The following is an 18819-nucleotide window of genomic DNA, read 5'->3' on the forward strand; positions in this document are numbered from 1 at the left end:
TTTTGGGCCACTATTTGGTGAGGGGCCAGGCCCAGACTGCATAAACCAGAACGGCCTCTCAATGGGTACCCTTAGATTATTTATTATTATTATTATTATTATTTTATTCTAACGTAAATATTGGGTTGACACCACACGCCCTCTAGGACAAGCTAGATGCCGCAGCAATCGTATCGAAAATCTGATGGACGGTCATTATGCTGGGCCTAGCATGTTAAGGTCCTGGGCCTCATGAAACAATTGGTTGATGTGCATATTTTTATTTTTTGGGGGTTGATGGTCCATGATCAAATGTTAGGACCTGCTTGAACATTTCTATAACCCTGAGCTACATTGCATGATAATTTCAACCGTTGGATTGGCATATCAACAATTCAACGACTCAAAACACAGGACTAAGCCTTGATTACACCACCAATTATCAAAGTCCTAATCCTACCATCGGCTCAGATCATGTAATACAAGAACATGTTGACTGGTGCATGTATGGTCATGTCCAATGATCCAGAACGTTCATCCACTGGGCCCACCATGGATGAGCCACGGGCACTTATGATGATCATAATCCAACAATCCAAACTCTACGAATGGATGGTTAAAACAAAAATTGAGGAACAAACTTCATTGAAAACAGTAAAATTCCCATTCATAATTCATCTAGTGTTTGGGATTTTACGGGCTGGGTGTACAAGTGCCACTTTAGTAGCCTATCTATACTGGGCCCACCATATGAATAGTTTGGCCATGCACTAAGGAGATTGGGAGGAAATGGACTTCATACAGCAAGTAGGGCTGTCAATCGGTTGGCCCCGGGCGAACCGTACTTCAGGACCCGCCAGCCTAACAGCCAAGCACCATGGCTAATGATGGTGTTAAAAACTGGCAGTGAAAATAGCCTGAGCTTGGACCGTAGATAGGGGAGTGCCCAGACTAGCTTCGGCCTGAGCTTGGACCCATTAGCTTGGCCCATGGCCCGGGCTGGGTTTAGTGTTAAATCATTTTAGCTTGACCTGGCCTAACCAAGCCAGCCCGACTCGACTTCATGTGTACATGTGTTCTATACTCCGTGCATGCAGGAATTAACCAATATTATCATGCATTTTGTTTTTTCTAAATGTTTACTTATTTGTGTATGTGGGCCCACCTGAATGAGGAATGGATTAGGAACGTTCCTACTGGGAGATAGGGATTTGATTAATTTTCGAGGGCCTGGTTGGGCCAAGGCCTAACCATTTTTGGGGCTTGGGCCAAATGATCTAGGTCCATGGTGAGCCAGAGCCTTGGACCTTACAGCCTTCGGTTCGGGCCTTATTGCCACCCAATCCATGGCCCGTGAAATCAGTGTCTAATGACTTATGTTCACGAATCACGATCCAACCTTAGATCAAGGAACGCTAACCGCAGCCCGCTCCCATAAGGTGAAAGAAGTGGTTTCACGGTACAGCTGCGGGACACGTGTGCCAGATCCAGGCCACTCATCAGATCGCGCCACTGCCATCACGCACTTCTTTACGAATCAGCCCAGCGCACTCACCAGGTAGGCCACACAAGTATGTTTGAATATGGACCGTTGATTCGTTAGACCACGTTATGTAGATGTGTGCCCCACCTGATCTCACGCATGTAGAGTCATTCATCTATCGTCATTTCTCCGTATTTTCATTCCAAGAAAACCATAATATATATTACATGTTACTACGATATAAACCGGAAATACAAGGACCGTATCCGTTAAAACGGTGGCCGTTGGCTAAGATCGTTTGACGGGATCGAAGTTAGCGACTGCTATAACGGCTCCGACGAGGACCGCGAGAACGACCCCACCGGCGACAATACTCAGCAGGTAATTCTTCAGTGACGGCGAGATCCCTGGCTGGGCAGCCTCTGCGATGTCTGGCACGACCATTGCTGCCGTTAAAGCTAACGCCGTTAGGCCCGACACTGACAGCTCTTGCCCGAGGGGCTTGCCCGAGGAGGGCGGGGAGGCGAGCTTGGGCAGCGTGGGAAGACCGGATCTTGCGAGCAGTGGCCTGAAGGAGGAACTCTTGGCGTGGGAATGCTTGTGAGAGGCCGTGACGGGCAGCACCACGGGCAGAACGGTGGTAGAGGCCATGTCTTTCGGGCAGAGAGGAGGGGGAGAGGCACGGGTTGGTGAGATGGGGCAACGGTCAAGAGACTTGAACGTCATTAATTAAGGATAGAGGGGATAGGCGATCTTAACTGACACGTCAGATTCACATCCACTTGTAGCTTTCCCATTGGTGCCTCTTAGCTTCGTTATCCAGAAGCGGAATCCCTGGTGGCAGGCACTGTGGGACCCACCGTGATGTATTTGTTTTATCCACGCCGTCCATCCGTTTCCTCGCCTCATTTTAGGGCATGGGATAGAAAATGAAGCAGATATAAAGCGTAAGTGAACCACACTACAATAAACAATGGGGATAATGACACCTACGGTTGAAACCTACTTAGGGCCCACCTAATGTTTATTTTCCATCCAACCTGTTGAAAAGTTCAGACAGAACTGGATGAAGGGAAAACACAAATATCAGCTTGATCCAAAACTGGCTCTCGATAAGTTTTTAATAGTGAGCATTCAATCAACACTGTTTCCGGTGGTGTGGTCCACTCAAGATTTGGATCTACTTCATTTTTTAATTCTACTGTAAAATGATGTGGAAAAACAGATGAACGGCGTGGATGAAATACTTACATCACGGTGGATCCCTTTTCCCTGCTCCTGCCATAAAACAAATGAAAATTTAAGTTTTTGTACTTAGATTCCGCGTTCATTCTGTGATAATTTCTCACATGATATTAACGTGATAATTTAAAAAATTCTCCCCATTATCTGTTACGGTGGGCCACATGTCCCATCACTCGAATGTTCAAAATGTCTTATTTAGCGTAGGTTTGGATTGGAGGAATCTGGAGCGGATTAAGTACCACTCTCACCCAACACGTTGTGGCCCTGACCGTGGGGCCCACCCTGATATATGTATTTTATATCCAAGCCGTCCATCGGTTTTTCCATCTCATTTTAAGGTATGAGAATAAAAATGAAGCAGATATACAAGTCTAAGTGGACCATAGCATAGGAAACAACAGTGATTGAACGACAACTATTAAAAACTAATGTTGATTTGCCATCCAACCTGTTGATAATGTCACACAGACCTGATCGAATTGGGAAAAAAAAACAGCTTGATTAAAAAAATAAATAAAAATTGGCCCATAACAAGTTTTAAATGATCATTCACTACCGTTTCCTGTGGTGTAGTCCACCTGAGATTTGGATCTGTTTATTTTTTATGCATCATGCCCTAAAATGATGTGTAAAATAGATGAACAGTGTGGATATACAGTACATATATCAAGGTGCGATCCACCGTGTTGGGCGAGCCTGGGGCGCACCCAATCCGCTCCCTGGAAGATTCCAGATGAATATGACAGCTTGATATGTTTGAATTATATAATGTCATAAAAAGGGTCCACTCAATTATAGTTTACATTATTATCAGGTGATGGAATTTAGCCCTCCTTGAGTGGTTTCCACGTTCAACAAGGAAATCAAAATATAACTTACAAAAGGAATCCGTAACTATGTAAAGAATCCTTTGTCATCCATGTTTTTATTTTTGTCATGGAAATTCTCCCATCCACATGCCTTGAGAAAGGGCCGACGGTCCAGTTTACCTGGTTTGTGGCCAGAACCGGCAATATTAGCCTGGCATGTTTTGTTATGATTGATTTTTCAGCTGGGCTTGGGTTAAGTCATTTTAGCCTGACTTGTCCCGCCTTGGTATGTATGTGTGGTCTATTCTATGCATATGATATTCCATCGTTGGTTAGGTAATTGAAACACCCCACTTTAAATAAAATTGGAATTCGCCTGTCAGCTACAGTTGAGCCCCATCAAAGGCACATGTATGGTTAAAATTATACTTTGAAGATAGCCATGAGATCAAATTGACTGACATCGGATCCTAGGGCCTGTTTGGATTTGCGTATAATATTGTATTATATTGTATTTGGGTATTGTTCACGTATACATTAGACGGTTTTCAGAATACATCCAAATCAATCAAATACTAATCAATGTTTGGATATGAGGTATTGTTTAGCATAGCATACAATACGTTATACAAACTAATGTTTGGATAAGACATATTATGTCTGCGTATTGTATAATCTTAATTAGGTTGGGTGGCCTGTTTGATGTACGGAACTTTCTGATTTCTAGTCCAGATGATTTTCACGTTAAAATGTACTAAATGAACAGTCCCGATCTTACATTGCATGGGTACCAAATATCTTGTAATCGTATAAATTTCAAACTTTCATCCGCTGCCGAATATAGCGTAATGAATACGAAGTATTGACAGTAACAGAACCCACTGACAATACTCTACCGTCGGTTCGAAAATTTGGCTGGAGTTTATATTCGCACGCATGGGATTCAACTCCTATTCACTCTAATCCAAACAAGATAAACGTCAAATCATAACTTCTAATATGATACAATACATCCCAAAACACGTATCTAAACAGGCCCTAGGTGGCAAGACAATAAGGGAGTATAAGCCCAAAGACAATAATAGAGCACCCTTGAATTACAGAAAATGTGTTGGGCTTATTTGGAGTGTTGTGTAATCCGTTTTCATGAAAACGGTGTGGAGGCACTGTATTTGCACAAATAGATCCCCTGCCAGAACTGTTTTAGGTCAAACTGCCTTACCCACCAATCAGAGGCTGCCCTACCCTCTCCCAAGCCTAATGCATCTTCAAAAGGGTCTTAGTACAGCTAGCTTGAGCCAAGCTGTTAAGGCTATGTGCCTCTCCTTGCTTCCTTATTTAAGGCATCCCATTCGCACAGAAGAGGGGATGAAGGAGGCAGAGTGGTGAGAGGAAGATAGAGAGAAAAAAAGGTTGGGGGAGATTGCAGAGGCTTTGAGATGCTGAAAGTGTTGACATTGTAGAATATCTACTTCGTCAATCCTTTGAAGTTGTTCCCGACTGCAAGTCATTTTCCTTTTTTCAGAGCTGCACTTATCTAAATTCATTTAGTGCCCTTTGCCATCTCTGAATAGTACTCTCCATTGACTGCTTTATCAAATCAGAAGTCAAAAGTTAAAGAGATTGAATTCAACAGTAAGGTTGGAATTTAGAACATCCAGCCATTCCTTTGGATAAAAAAGAATGTGATTTTTTATTTTTATTTTTTCCTTCTCACATATTGAATCTAACCGCAGTCCACTCTATACATTCCCTATACATTTACAATTTTACACCCATTCATGCTTTTATTATACTTTCATTTCTTTAATATTTTGCCAACCCAGGCTCTAAAAACCTTGGGCTTAACCCTATGTGGTTCCTTTACTTCATTGCTGCCTTAAGTGCTCTTATATTTTATCTACCTGGGCCTTAAAAAGTCTGTGAAGTATGGCTTGATTTATGCAATATTGAAAATTATTTTGTATATCTTAAAAAAATCATAAAGTTCCTTGAAGTAAAGACCATTCACAGGTGAAAATGATGCCTAATCTCTTCTTCTTTTATAACCAAGGCCTTTACCCAGAATCTATTGCACAGACCGGCAACAAGAGTCACTCGAATTGTTGGAATCTTATGGTTCCTTGATCCATAAGAGTTTCTACGATTTTTAGTAGGGCGTGGATTTTGAAACTTTATTTAGCTAGTGATGACTTTTGAGTTGAAGGCATTTTTACCTCTGAATCAACCCCATAATCAATTAAATTAAACTAGAACCAACGGACAAACAAAAACAAAAGGAGGGTATTTGTGCCACCGCTGTCTTCGCCAGTGAGAGAGCGTGCACAGTAATAAATGCATCTGGTCCTTTCATTAATTTTTAACCCATGTTCATATACAGTACTTAACAACATTGCAGAGTCACGTTTGTCACCAATCAACCAATGACTTGTAGACAAGTACTTATATATATATATAGCATAATATGATGCATGGCTCATACCTATGTTAAAATGTACTAGGTTTTTACCTTTGACTGATGAGGCAATGGTTCATAATTAAAATCAAGCCCAGCCACCAAAGTAAAACATGGGCCTGATCTTGACTTGGACCCGTGAAAGGCCAAACCAAATTGGCTTAAGCCTTAGCCATGATGATCAGGCATCGCCAAGCGTGAGTCCAGCCCAAGACCAAGCCCAGCCATACACTTTTGTGCCCATCTAGGCTGTTCATTAAGGGGCCATTTGGACACCATCAAATAAGTTACTTTTTTTTTTTTTTTTTATAACTTACAACAATATTTGATAAGTAACTTATTTGACATAAGTAAGTTTGGTTTATGATCAATTATAAGTGACTTTTTTTAATTTAAAATTACTTAATCACTTCAGTTAACTAGGTGGAAATCTAGATAACTTACTTAAGGCATAAATATCTTGAGTAACTTACCATGCAAACGCCCCCTAAATGTGCCCCATCATGCATATATGACAAATATGCCCTTGAAATCCTATAAGGTTTGGGTTGATGGGCTCTTAAACCAATTGTCGGCTCGGCCCCAGTCCTCAGGCCCTAGTAGTCCAGCCCATGCCTGGTGCGAAAGTCCAGTGCGCCAGCCCGACCCATTGACACTGCTATCCAAAAAATCCTTTACAGGACAGTCTTAACCACGAAATTTGCCTGTTCAGTGGTAGCAACTTATTTAGTTTGTTCCTCAGTTCTCCAATCTGTGGATCAAGTTTTCCTAGTTTGATGGACTATTATAATACTCTCTTTTGACATAATATCATCTAATTCATGTAGTTTACAAGATTAATCAACTATTTCAAAATGAGCAATCATGAAATATCAAAGAATGTACTTGAATTTGCCAAGATCTTACTTTGACAGATATTTAATAGAACGGGCACAAATTCTCAAATGATAATGAATTGATAGTGAACCATCATAAACAAGTTGATTTAGTTTAATCAAGAGAAGGAATCACAGATTATTAAACTGCATTTTTGTTCATCCAATCCCCGTTGGATGATGGATATTTTGGTTCCGGGAGCCATACATGTCCATTGTCACAATGTGACATGTGTAGGAGTTTTGAGCTTTCCATCAGGTGAGCTACACTCTGTAGATCTTCTAGCATAAAAATCGGTCCATTTCACACCTTAAATGGGCAACAATTTATCAAAACAAATGTATATCTAGCGAAAGATTAACCATCAATTTAATTTCCATATTCTGGTATCTCTAGAACAAGATTTTAACCATCAATTTAATTTCCATATCGCGGTCCACCTCAAGAGTAAAATTATTTAAATTTTTACGCGTAAGTTTAGGGCATGTTTGGATACATAAATTTCAGGGAAAACGAATGGAAAAAGGTAATGATTTCCATAGGCATCGCTAAAGCATTGATTTCCATTTTACAGCTTTTTTAAATGGTAAATGAAAATTTCATATTGCTCTTATAATTGTCAACTAATTTTTTGTATCAAAATAAGTTTTGTAATGATTGCTTTTTAAAATTCATTTCTTTCTTTGTTATAGAAGCAATGATTTTTTTTCTTTTTGTTTTTCTTTTACTTTTTTTAAAAATATAGTTTGGCTTGGAATCCATGCTATATAAATATAGCCTTATGCATCATTTATATCTTCACCGAAAGCTTCTATCTCATACACTTTATATATCTGCAAGTGTGTCTGTCTGTGGATGTGCATGCATGTGCAATTTGCAAACCTTATAGTGGGAATGGAAAAATGATGTACAATGTGCAAAGATGAAGGCCACATGTCTAATAGTTCTAGGTTAGCAAATTAGCCAATTGAATATTAATCTAATGTCGACTGTCGCATCTAACTTGTTTGAGTTGCCTTGAGTCACCACCAAGTCGGCTTGGCTAAGTAGTCAGACCTTACTAGGCCAACACTATAAGCTAACGGAGCATTTTGACAGTAGTTTTAACTCATTGGGCTGCTAACGGAAGATGTTTTTCTCCATGACTTAACCGATGGGTAGAAGTGGCCTAATCACTGATTGATCTTGATGTAGCGGTGATGATGTACAGATCCCAATATTCTTACAAAATCATATTTTAGTAAGAGGGGAGGTTTTTGTATTAAAGTCCAATGTCATCGGTTTTTGCAGGACCAACCTTAATACATGACATGACCTACTATTTTTATTTGTTTGACTTCAAAGAAAAATAGTTTAAGAAAGATGAGGAACATGTTAGAGTAATGTTATGGAAAATCAATGTGAATTCTATTCATCAATGATGTAAATGTGCTATTTATGATCTTAACAATAATGGCAATGGGTCTTTAAAATGTATGTAGACATGAGTTAAAATGGGAGAATTTTTTCTATTTGCCCTTGGGAATTAGAATTAGAAAAAAAATTAATAATCATCCATATCTCATTAGAAAATAGTTGTGATGGGATTTACACCTTTAGTATTTAGTAGGGTCTATTGTGGTGTTTATATACCATCCATCCATCCATCTGATGAGCCTCATCCGAATGAAACATTTACCCAGAAATCACAGCATTGAAAAACTAGGGCGGCCCATACCACATTAATTTAGTGATTTATAGGCATAATTTAATGGGATGGCCTACTTGAGTGTTGAATCAACCATATTTTTGGGTGAAGGATAAACAAGCAATGATGCGTCTGATGGACGGACTGGATTTCATGCACTTTAAATCCTCTTCCCTTAGAGACAGCTACCCCTTTTTTATGCCTACACGGGCTACCCAAGAGTTTCCATTTCTACAATGGTGAGAAATAGGGTGTGAATGGGCCGGGATGGGGACTGCAAAATCAGAATTTTGATTAATGCCAGCCCAAAGGGTGGGTCGGAACAGTCCAAAATTCAGGCCAAAGGCCCAAAGCTAACCTCAGGCCCGGCCCATTGACAGCCCTTTTGTTTGTTTTTTCTTTGGGTTAGCTTGTTAGTACACACCCATGTCAGTACACACACTCCATGTTAGCCACCCCGCTAGGATCGATACAGGACCTCAAGTGTTGAAACGAGGTATCTCCGGTCACTCTGCCAGTTGAGCTACCCTAGTGGTCAACCAAAATTAGAGTCTATCAATAATATATTATTGTATTCTTCCGGTGGGTGATGGTACGGTACAGCTGCATGAACAGGAAAATGGTAGAGCCATCTCATTCTCATCAGGTTATAAGTAGCATTATCACATAGCATTCCTCACCACCGATCCAATTCCCCTTTACATCGATGGTAAATGGTTGAGAAACGCACATTGATTTGATTAATATAGCCATCAAATAGTTGATATTCAAATCAACAGTACGAAAATAAAATAAAATAAAGTAATAGTTATAACTCTTCATTAGGTATGATTTTCAAGTTATAGCCTTTCATGATGGGTCCCATTATATGGACGGTGACGATTCATATATCAATCTGTCCTGTCTGCTTTGGAGAGATGGTTCTACCATACTCCGGTTCTACTACTCTCCCATTAATATCCCTACATTATCAAGAACTTCGGACAGTACAGCACGCAACTCACGCCACTAAGAGTTCGTTTTGTGTATGTCGCGATACTGGTTCCAGCGTGTGTCGCCACTCGCTGGGGCATACGTGCTGCGTGGTCTGGCGATTGGAACGGTCCACGCAGTGGATTCTATGATATAAGAGCTAAATAAAACCGAACTGATAGACGGTAAGCATCGATATCAGCAGATGAATATGGAATATTGACTATTAAATTTTCAGTGGCTTGCATTCAACACCAAAAATCAAAGGTCGAGATCATCAGAAAAGGCGATCGTTGATAAATAGCTTATATATGTTGTTAAATAGAACATGGACGGTTCAAATAATCGAGTCATCTCTGAATGTGGGCCCAGTGGGTGGTGACACATGATGATCACCGAGTCGCGACGGAGGCAAAACGAGCTTCGCGTCTCCGCCACGTGGCTCATGCCTTCCTTCTCAGCAACCAATCATGCATCTCCAACGTCAAACCCGGGCTTACATCTTTTTCTGCTTCAACGGTCAGGATCTTCTTTCCGCAGTCCTCACGACAGCCACGTTCCTCTGCGGCAAGTAGGAGCCAATTTAAAAGTCAATAATTATCCACCTACTCATACCTTCTCCACTTTACAATCCGACGGCTGGGAATGATTCAAAAATAGCCGCGCTAGCGTACCTCTCTCACCGGCAGTGCGTGGGTGGATTTGGCGATCGTGGGGATAACATGGAAGGAAACGGATTGGCTACTCCCTGCCACCAGCCAATGGCTGATGGTCGGTGCTATGTGGGCCCACCATGATGTATGTGTTTCATCCATGCCGTCCATCTATTTTTTCAGATCATTTAATGGTATCAAACTAAAAATTAAGTATATCCCTGTCTCAAGTGGACCACATTACAGGAAACAGTGTTGAATGAGCATTGACCATTAAAAGCTTTTCGGGGCCATAAAATTTTTGGATCAATCTGATCTTTGTTTTTTCCCTTCATCTGGGCCTGTATGACCTAATCAACAGATTGGATGTCAAATAAACAGTACAGTGGCTCTTAGGAGCATTTTAATGGTGAATATCTAATTAATATTATTTTCTTGTGGTGTGGTCTACATAAGATTTATATACCTCTCATTTTTTGGATAAAGCCAAAAATAATCTTTAAAGATGGGCGGACGGAATGGATGAAACACATATATCATGGTGGGGCCCAAAGAGCACTGATGACCAGCCACCAATAGGTGGCAAGGAGAGCAGCCAATCCATTTCCAACAAAGTTTCGTCATCTAAAATGAGATATGGAAATATGGATGGACGGTGTGGATAAAACTCATAAATCACAGTGGCCCCTTATTGGCCCTTGGAGTCTCTGCGTATCTTGAGTTCGAAATAAGCAGGGGTAGTACCCAATCCACGCCCTCGAATGCCCACCATTAAGGGCATGTTTGATTTTCAGTGGTTGTGTAGATACCTGCGAAGTGAGTAATTATTACCATTTCACCGATTTGAAAATCCACCCTACTTCTTACATTGGAAATGTTTAAAAGAGTTATTTAAAATTTTTGGATCCCAAGGTGATCTATATAATAAATTCCTTCTACCCAGTCATTTTAACACAATATTTTAAGGCATGACAGATTAAACACTCAAATGGCCCACACTAAGAGAAACAGTAGGCTGAGAGATTTTTAATGGTAAGTGTTTGATTTTCTTTTTTTAGTGGCGGGATTCACTTGAGCTTTCGATATGCTTTGTTTTTTAGCTTATGGCATAAATTTATCGGGCATAATAGATTAACGGTATACATGAGCAATGCGCATCACGGTGGGACTCACAAATATATTGTAGCGTTATCGATTTTTGTGTTAAAATGCATTTAGTCAAGCCAAACATCAGAAAATGTGAGGTAAATACAGGGAAAATAATTATTACATGTTTTCACGGTAACTGCGTGTGGATTAAAAAACCAAACAAGCCCTAAAAGCTTCCTGGGACGGATGGTAATGTTTATTTGTGATAATAGATCCAAAACGTTGTGACCGGGGCAACCGGTTACCATTTGCCGGGAATTAGAAAAGGATCGAAGCGGGCGGAGATCTCGTGTTCTCCACACGTCTAGAGGTTGGAATTTCCGGCGATAGAGGAATTTTGCAGAGGATTTCTTCTAGAAGCTTCTTTTCCAGGTATTTTCTTCACATTAGCTTTGATTCGTTTTCATTTTCTCTCGAAATTGGGCGATTTTTCTCTCCATTTCTTCGATTTTCAGCTGAAATGAGATAATCTGAAATCCGTTCACGAAAATTCGACTGTTGGAGGATTTAGCTCCGTTTTGAGATGCTGATTAAGGAATTAGCACTCGATTTCGGTGTAGATTTTACAGGGAATTGAATTTTTAGGGTTTCTGTGGAGTTTTCCTGCTTTTCAGGATTTCAACTCCTTTGGATCTGACATCCGAAATTTGTTTGGTTATGTGTGTTATTTTTTTGGTTCCTGTATTGTAATTGGAGTGTTTTTGTGTTGATTCTGCATATGGGTTTTGATTGTTAGCATTTTCTGAAGATTGTGGATGTGGGTTCATTGGCTCTTGCAGGGGTTCATATGGGCTTGTGCATGGGTGTTATGATTTTCAGAGCATTAGGCAAGATTTTGCATGAGATTATTTTTAAATGGTTGCAGTGTTGCCTGCAGATTCTGCGTGTAGTAGGTTTTGATTTTGAGCATTTGGTGAAGATTATGCATTACACGTTGTTTCTGGTTCTTCAGGGTGCGTTTGGATGCAATTTTAAATTGGATTGCGATTCTGTTGTGTAATAAAGTGGAGGTAAATAGATTGTAGTCTCCTTCCGTAGGGTTGGGCTCCAAATTGCAGTCCTGTTCCTCTCAAGTTGGACTCAAATGAAATATGACTGCAAGTTGAGGGCTTCTTTCCCCTTATGAATACTAGAAAACATCATTAGTTTTTCTCTTTTCTTCTTGATTAAACTAAATATTTGCTGCAATTCAATTCACTTGATTTTTTATTTTTATTTTTTTGTTGATTCTGGATAAAGGTTTTGGTTTTTGAAGTTTTCGTGCCATTGTTCGTGCATATTGTATTTGATTAATTCCACCTCGTTATGACTCGATTGCCTTGATGGGTTTTGGTTTTGCGGCATTTGGCATGGATTCTCCTTGGTGAATTTTGATTCTATTGTGTTTGTTTTTTTTTTTTTTTTTGTTCATAAATAGTCTGGAGTATCTCCTCATTCATTGTGAGTTTGATTCAGCAATATGAGTTGGTTCTTGTGGCTCTCAATTGTTAAGAGAAGGAAACTTCTTTGGTGGCCCGCCATGTGGGCTGTTGTGTGGTTGATTTGGAAGGAACAAAATCTTAGGACCTTCAATAACAGATCTGATAAAAAGGTCACTGTTTTTCTTAGGGCCAAAGGAGAGTCATTTCTTGGGCGTTGGCACTGAACCTCTTTATGGGTGACCATAGGGTAGATCTTTCACGGGACTTGGTAAATGCATTGTAAATTCTAGGTACAATGGGTTTGAGGGATGGCCCCACACCATCCTTCTCTTTGCTGTGTGCTTGTCTGTGGTTGTATCTTTTGCTTGTTTTAATAAATTTTCTATGTTACTTTTCAAAAAAGAAAAAAAGAAAAGAAAAAAGAAAACAGAAAGAAAGAAAGAAAAAATCTTTTGGGTTCTTATAGTGGTCTTGAATCTGCAATTGGTTTTGATTTTTGGTGTGTTTTCATTGCAGACAGAGAGAGAGATTCCAGAGAGGGAGATTGCGTTTCTCCCTCTTCCCATCTTTTTGAAAATCCAACCGTTGAGCTTGTAAGTGGCTTACAGGGAAGTGACTTCTCACCCCCATCGCCCTACAGTTTTTTGGTAGATTTGCCTGTAAGTGACTTACAGGTTGTAAGATACTTACAGGTGAATTTTCTCCCCCAAACACCACCTGTAAGTGACTTCCCTGTAAGTCACTTCCCACTTACCTAACTTACAGGCATCCGAACAGGCCCTTAGGGTTTAATTGAGATTTTCAGCGAAAGATTCGCTCGTATATTTGATGATGATGTTCGATTTCTAGGGTTTGCTTTTGATTTGAATTCTAGTGTGGTCTATCATAGTACCAGAAATGTCGAATTCTAGAAATTCGTGGAATTGCCGATTGTAATCTTTAGCTGGCGATTTCGCAGTTAATTTCAATCTAGATTTGCCAGAACTCTCTCTCTCTCTCTCTCTCTCTCTCTCTCTCTCTCTCTCTCTCTCTCTCTCTGGTGTATTTAATCATGAGGATTGTTTTGAATCAGATGTCTAAAATATGAGAACTTGTTTGAGTTGGGGGACGGGGTGAGGAACATTTTCACAGTAAAACTCAGGGATTCAATTTTGGATGGTCGGCTGAATGAATTCCAATAACTCAATTTGACAAAGTAGAAATGACCAGATTTGCGGAGCTTGACTCTGCTCATTATGAGGGATTATCCTCCAAATCCCAATATAGATCATCAAATTTGAATTATGGTTTGCCATTATTTCAACTCTATTTTGTCTCCAAATGCTCCTTATGTTGGTATTAGGGGTCGTTTGACACCATGGGTTTGAGGGGATTTCAAATCCCTTAGTATGTTTGGCACCATAAAGTAACCGGGGTTTCAAATCCAGTGGGTTTCAAATGCCCTCAGAGAGGGGGTTTGAAATCCAAGGTGAAAGCTTGGATTACATCTAAAATCCTTCCAAGAGGTGCATGTGTAACATGTGTATCACTAGACTATTAATCTATTGGCCACTTGGCCCTCTGTGATATTCTAAATCAATTAGATTAGCAATTGCATTACTATAATTACTTTAATAGGATGATATGTGCCGTTCAAACATTCTCCATGTAAATCAAATGTTAAAAATCGTTGGTTAGTCACGCGGATGTGATCTTGTGCTTGTGGGTTGTGGCCCATCCGAGACTTGGAATTTCATCATTTTCGGGCAAAGTATATATTTGAATGGGCTTATTACAACCATTGTGTCAAACATTACTTACGTACACTAATTAGAGATATTAAAGTCGATTTAGTAATTAAATTCAAACCCTTGTAAATATACTATGCATAGCTACTTTTGGATTACAGGGGATTCTGAATCCAGGGTGCCAAACATAACAAGAGGATTTCAAATCCAGGGGGTTTCGAATCCACGCTCCCAAACAGGCCCTTACATTTTACAATGTTCACTTTCTCTTTTGCCTTGTAATGTATTTGCATTTCAATATGTTTATCTTTAATGGCCAAATCCCTCGCATAACTTGTCTTTTCTCACCATCGCAAAGATGCTCGTGTTTTACCCATTCCATCTCTGTGCAGACAAAGTTGCTCAGCAACCAATGGAGCTTTTCTTCAGAGGTTTCAATGAGGATCCATCGGCATTTGACCGGTCCTTTGCTCATCGGGACATCCAAAGATGCCCTTTCTTGAGGAACATCAATGAGCCCACCAGCTTTTCATTCTCCTCACCCATGAATTTCCCCATGCCTGTGAGTTATCCCCCGTCCATGCGTGTCTTTTTGGAAAGTGCTTTTTTTTTTGTTGCTTATATTTTCATTTCTTATGTATGCTTGTGCTGTGGGATTATTTTATTTTATTTTATTTTTGTTGATCCTGACAATTCTCTCATTGCCATCCTAGAAATTGAGGTAGTGTTTGGGTGCATCTCCAAATCATGGTTGGTGGGGCTTCCCATGTGTACTTAGTACCCTTGGTGTCTAAGATGGAGTACAGAAAATGGGACCAGCACTGAACTGGTTGCCATTGTCCCACTCATTCTGCCCCTAATCGCATGTGGATTCGGAATAGGAAGTTCCCTGTTGCTATCTCAACTCAACCATGATTTGGCAGTACCGTATCCTTTCAGTGTTGGAAAGCAGGAAAACCCAAATAAACCCTCATCCTTACCGCTGCGTTGCTGAAATCCCCTTTTCTTTTACCTAGGTGCGGGGAGCCAAGGGTCCAATTTTCGAGGATGGGCCTAATTTTGACATGGCATTCAAACTTTTCCATGGACGGGATGGAGTGGTTCCCCTCTCAGGAAGATCATTTTCACCTATTGAGAGTTTGCAGCCAGAACCTGCACCTCAGTTTAATCCCTTAGCAGCAAAGGCAGCTACTATAAGTCTCTCAGCCTTTGGACCAGGAGGACCATTTAGTTTTGATTCTTTCTCTGAGAAGTGGAAGAAACAGAAAAAGAAGTCCCCTAAGGAAGATTCTTCTTCAAAGGTAATGCCTCTACAATACAATTATAAATACCCTGACATTGTTCTTAATTTCTTATTTTAATACATCAACTTGAATTTTGAACCTTTTCTATTGTGTAATTTAAACATTTATAAACTACCCAAATGCTTGCAATCCGATGATGTTTTCGCATGAACTTTCTCTTAAGAGTGTGTTTTGTTTTTTGATTGGCAATTGAAAGTTTTATTGGATCAAAGGCCAGAAGGCCAAAGCACTACAAAAACATTACAACAAAAGCTCCAACCAATGGAGAGAAACACCCCCAGGAGAGGAAAGAATAGAAAATCCTGAGGCCTCCAACCAAGAGCAAACAAGACATTTATTAACTCAGTATAAACCAGCTGAAGTCGGAAACACTTGTCCTGGGATGGATGTGTTTGGCTGCATCAAATTTCATGAAATATCATAAAAATTTGCACCAAATTAGACTGAATAATCGTGAAATTTCATGATATTTAGTGCAATCAAACGCATTCTTATGTATTATATTCTTCTTCAAATATTCCCTATTTGCTTCAGCCCATACAAGATTTCTGGATGGTTAACTTTGCCCCTTCCATGTTCATATGATTTCCTTTGTTTTTTCCACCCTTTCTTCTGATCAACATTATAGGGTTTATCCTAAGAAAACCCTTGATTATTCCCTTCCTCAAGGCTTCTTGCTTTTTCTTCAAAGTAAAACGATTTCCATCGTGATTTATGCATATCAGGCTACATTTGAAATTGTAACATACCTGTTTTTGACCCCTGCATCTTGAACAGCTTGGATTTTGGCCTGGTAAAACCCAGATTTGTTGCTGGGGTTACTTTGTTAGTCTCCCTTGGAGGTTAATCTTCCTATGTCTTCACCTTCGTTTTCTAGAAATTTTATTTGCAAAGAGATTGAACTATTCTACTTGTTTCCTTCACGTTGATCTGTTCTCTTTCAGGGAGGGGATTCCTCGCATGAGGCTATGAGTAATGAGTGGCTTGAAACTGGGAACTGCCCCATCGCCAAATCCTACCGGGCAGTGAGCCAGGTCCTGCCTCTGGTTGCAAAGGCTCTGCAGCCCCCACCAGGAATGAAGTTCAAGTGCCCACCAGCTGTGGTCGCTGCAAGAGCAGCCCTAGCCCGAACTGCTCTTGTGAAGACCCTCCGCCCGCAGCCCCTGTCGTCAAAGATGTTGGTGATTGGTGTTCTGGGGATGGCAGCCAATGTTCCTTTGGGGATATGGAGGGAGCACACCAAGAAGTTCTCGCCCTCCTGGTTTGCTGCCGTGCACGCGGCTGTCCCCTTCATTGCGATGCTTAGGAAATCTGTCTTGATGCCCAAGACGGCAATGGCGTTCACGATTGCTGCCTCAGTCCTGGGCCAGGTCATTGGCTCTAGAGCTGAGCGGCTTCGTTTAAAAGCGGTAGCTGCGGCAGCAGCTCAAGCAGAGACTACAGCAGTTGGCAATCCCAGTCTTGGTCAGGCTGCTGTTGGTCTTAAAAGTGGACATTGTGGTGAGGTGACCATTTGGGAGCCCCTTCCACTCAAGGCAACTGGGTCTTCTTCATCTCCAGATGTGTGTTTCTGATGGTTGGTGCATGAGAGCATGCTATTCTTATTCAAGTGTTTGTTTTTGAAAGACTGCTGGAACTCCAATCCCTCTGCTGGGTGAGATTTAGAGGCAGGTACTATAGGGAGTGAGAATAAGAAAAATAAAAGCGTTTTCATCTGATATCATCCTAATTTACTTTGTGCTTCTCAAGGTTCATTTAGATTGGATTTTTGAAACCTCTTCCTTTCTGTTATGGGCCATCTAGGAAAATGGAAACAGCGTTGGGTGAGATTCTGTTTTCCTGCTGTTTTTGATCCCAACTGGATTTGGTCAGATCTCACCTCCTAGCTGTTGCTACATCTGCATACTGTGGGAGATGATACCATAAAGAACCAGGATATGGTAAAGCCCTCTCTCCACAGGATACATACGTGGGATGGTGATTGATCGATTGGTCTGCCTGTATACCCATTGTACTTGCACCACTGGGATAGATGCCTTATGTTTTAAAAATAAAGCCCATGAGATAATCCTATCCATTACTTTTTCTACAGTTTGATGATTAACAGTTGTTGTTCTCCACTGTCACTTTGATGGCCACATATCAGATGGATGAAATCGGATTGCGTACTGAGTTACTCAGTACGCTCTTATCGTACTGAGTAAACTCAGTTGGGCCCACTGCGAATGCATGTGGTTTATCCACACCGTCCATTCGTTTTTCCAGATCATTTTATGAGTTCAACCCAAAATTGATGCATATACAAAGCCCAAGTGGGCCATACCACTGGAAAAAGTGGAAGTATTGATTTCAACCGTTGAAAAAATTTCTAAGGGCCCCAGTGATGTTTATTTGTCATCCAACCTGTTCATAAGATCAGAAGGACATGGATGAAAGGAAAACACAAATATCAGCTTGATCTAAAACCTCTGTTATCCCCAAGAATTTCTCAACGGTAGATGTTCAATTCACACAGTTTCCAGTGGTGTGGTCCATTGGAGGATTTGATGTACCCCCTTTTTGGAATAAAGCCATAAAATTATGTGTTAAAAGAGATGGACGGAGTGGATACAATGCATGAATGACACAGGGGCCCACGGAGTTTACTCAGTACGCTTACGGTACTGAGTTACTCAGTACGCAATCCGCTTCCATGATGGATAGGGATGTCTAATGGGTGTGATTTTTTATCAATACCACAGCACTGCATACCAGCAGATTTGCAGATCATCCGGCCATGTGTGCTGTTGTTAGATGTCTCTACCATATTAAGGTCCTTCCGGCTCCACCATATGTATCATCTCCCATGCACGATGGTGGCCAGACTGGCGACAGATTGGTTACTTGAGTTCTCTTGCTGCTGATTCTATCTGAATTTTGGCTAATGTATTTGCAACCTGTGGAATGGCCATTGTTCTTAGTTAACTCTCTTTGGCACATTCAGAGCACTTGGCATTCAAAACTGGTGGTCTGCACTCTGCAATTTTGCCGGCATGATGCCCACATCTACATGCACCTTA

At 40.7% G+C, this 18819-nt stretch overlaps 2 protein-coding genes across 2 annotated transcripts; one reads left to right on the top strand and one right to left on the bottom strand.

Annotated features, from left to right (window-relative positions):
- Positions 1-1638: 1638 nt before the first annotated feature.
- Positions 1639-2203, bottom strand: LOC131233699 (uncharacterized). The gene has a single exon (XM_058230487.1). The coding sequence runs from the start codon at positions 2186-2188 to the stop codon at positions 1751-1753; it is 438 nt and encodes a 145-aa protein (XP_058086470.1). The 5' UTR covers positions 2189-2203; the 3' UTR covers positions 1639-1750.
- A 9318-nt stretch (positions 2204-11521) lies between these two features.
- On the top strand, positions 11522-17478 carry LOC131232530 (uncharacterized). Its single transcript, XM_058228829.1, has 4 exons — positions 11522-11680; positions 14849-15018; positions 15473-15757; positions 16705-17478. The coding sequence occupies exons 2-4, from the start codon at positions 14869-14871 to the stop codon at positions 17332-17334; spliced, it is 1065 nt and encodes a 354-aa protein (XP_058084812.1). The 5' UTR covers positions 11522-11680; positions 14849-14868; the 3' UTR covers positions 17335-17478.
- The last annotated feature ends 1341 nt before the right edge of the window (positions 17479-18819 follow it).

Source organism: Magnolia sinica, chromosome 18, assembly GCF_029962835.1.
Source record: "Magnolia sinica isolate HGM2019 chromosome 18, MsV1, whole genome shotgun sequence".
NCBI classification, from domain to species: Eukaryota; Viridiplantae; Streptophyta; class Magnoliopsida; order Magnoliales; family Magnoliaceae; genus Magnolia; species Magnolia sinica.

What these genes read in the sequence shown, in the direction of transcription:
- LOC131233699 (XM_058230487.1), bottom strand. Translation starts at nt 2,188, where the DNA reads ATGACGTTCAAGTCTCTTGACCGTTGCCCCATCTCACCAACCCGTGCC.
- LOC131232530 (XM_058228829.1), top strand. Translation starts at nt 14,869, where the DNA reads ATGGAGCTTTTCTTCAGAGGTTTCAATGAGGATCCATCGGCATTTGAC. An exon ending in CCATGAATTTCCCCATGCCT is followed by an intron (nt 15,019 to 15,472) that starts GTGAGTTATCCC and finishes TCTTTTACCTAG; the next exon opens with GTGCGGGGAGCCAAGGGTCC. An exon ending in AGGAAGATTCTTCTTCAAAG is followed by an intron (nt 15,758 to 16,704) that starts GTAATGCCTCTA and finishes GTTCTCTTTCAG; the next exon opens with GGAGGGGATTCCTCGCATGA.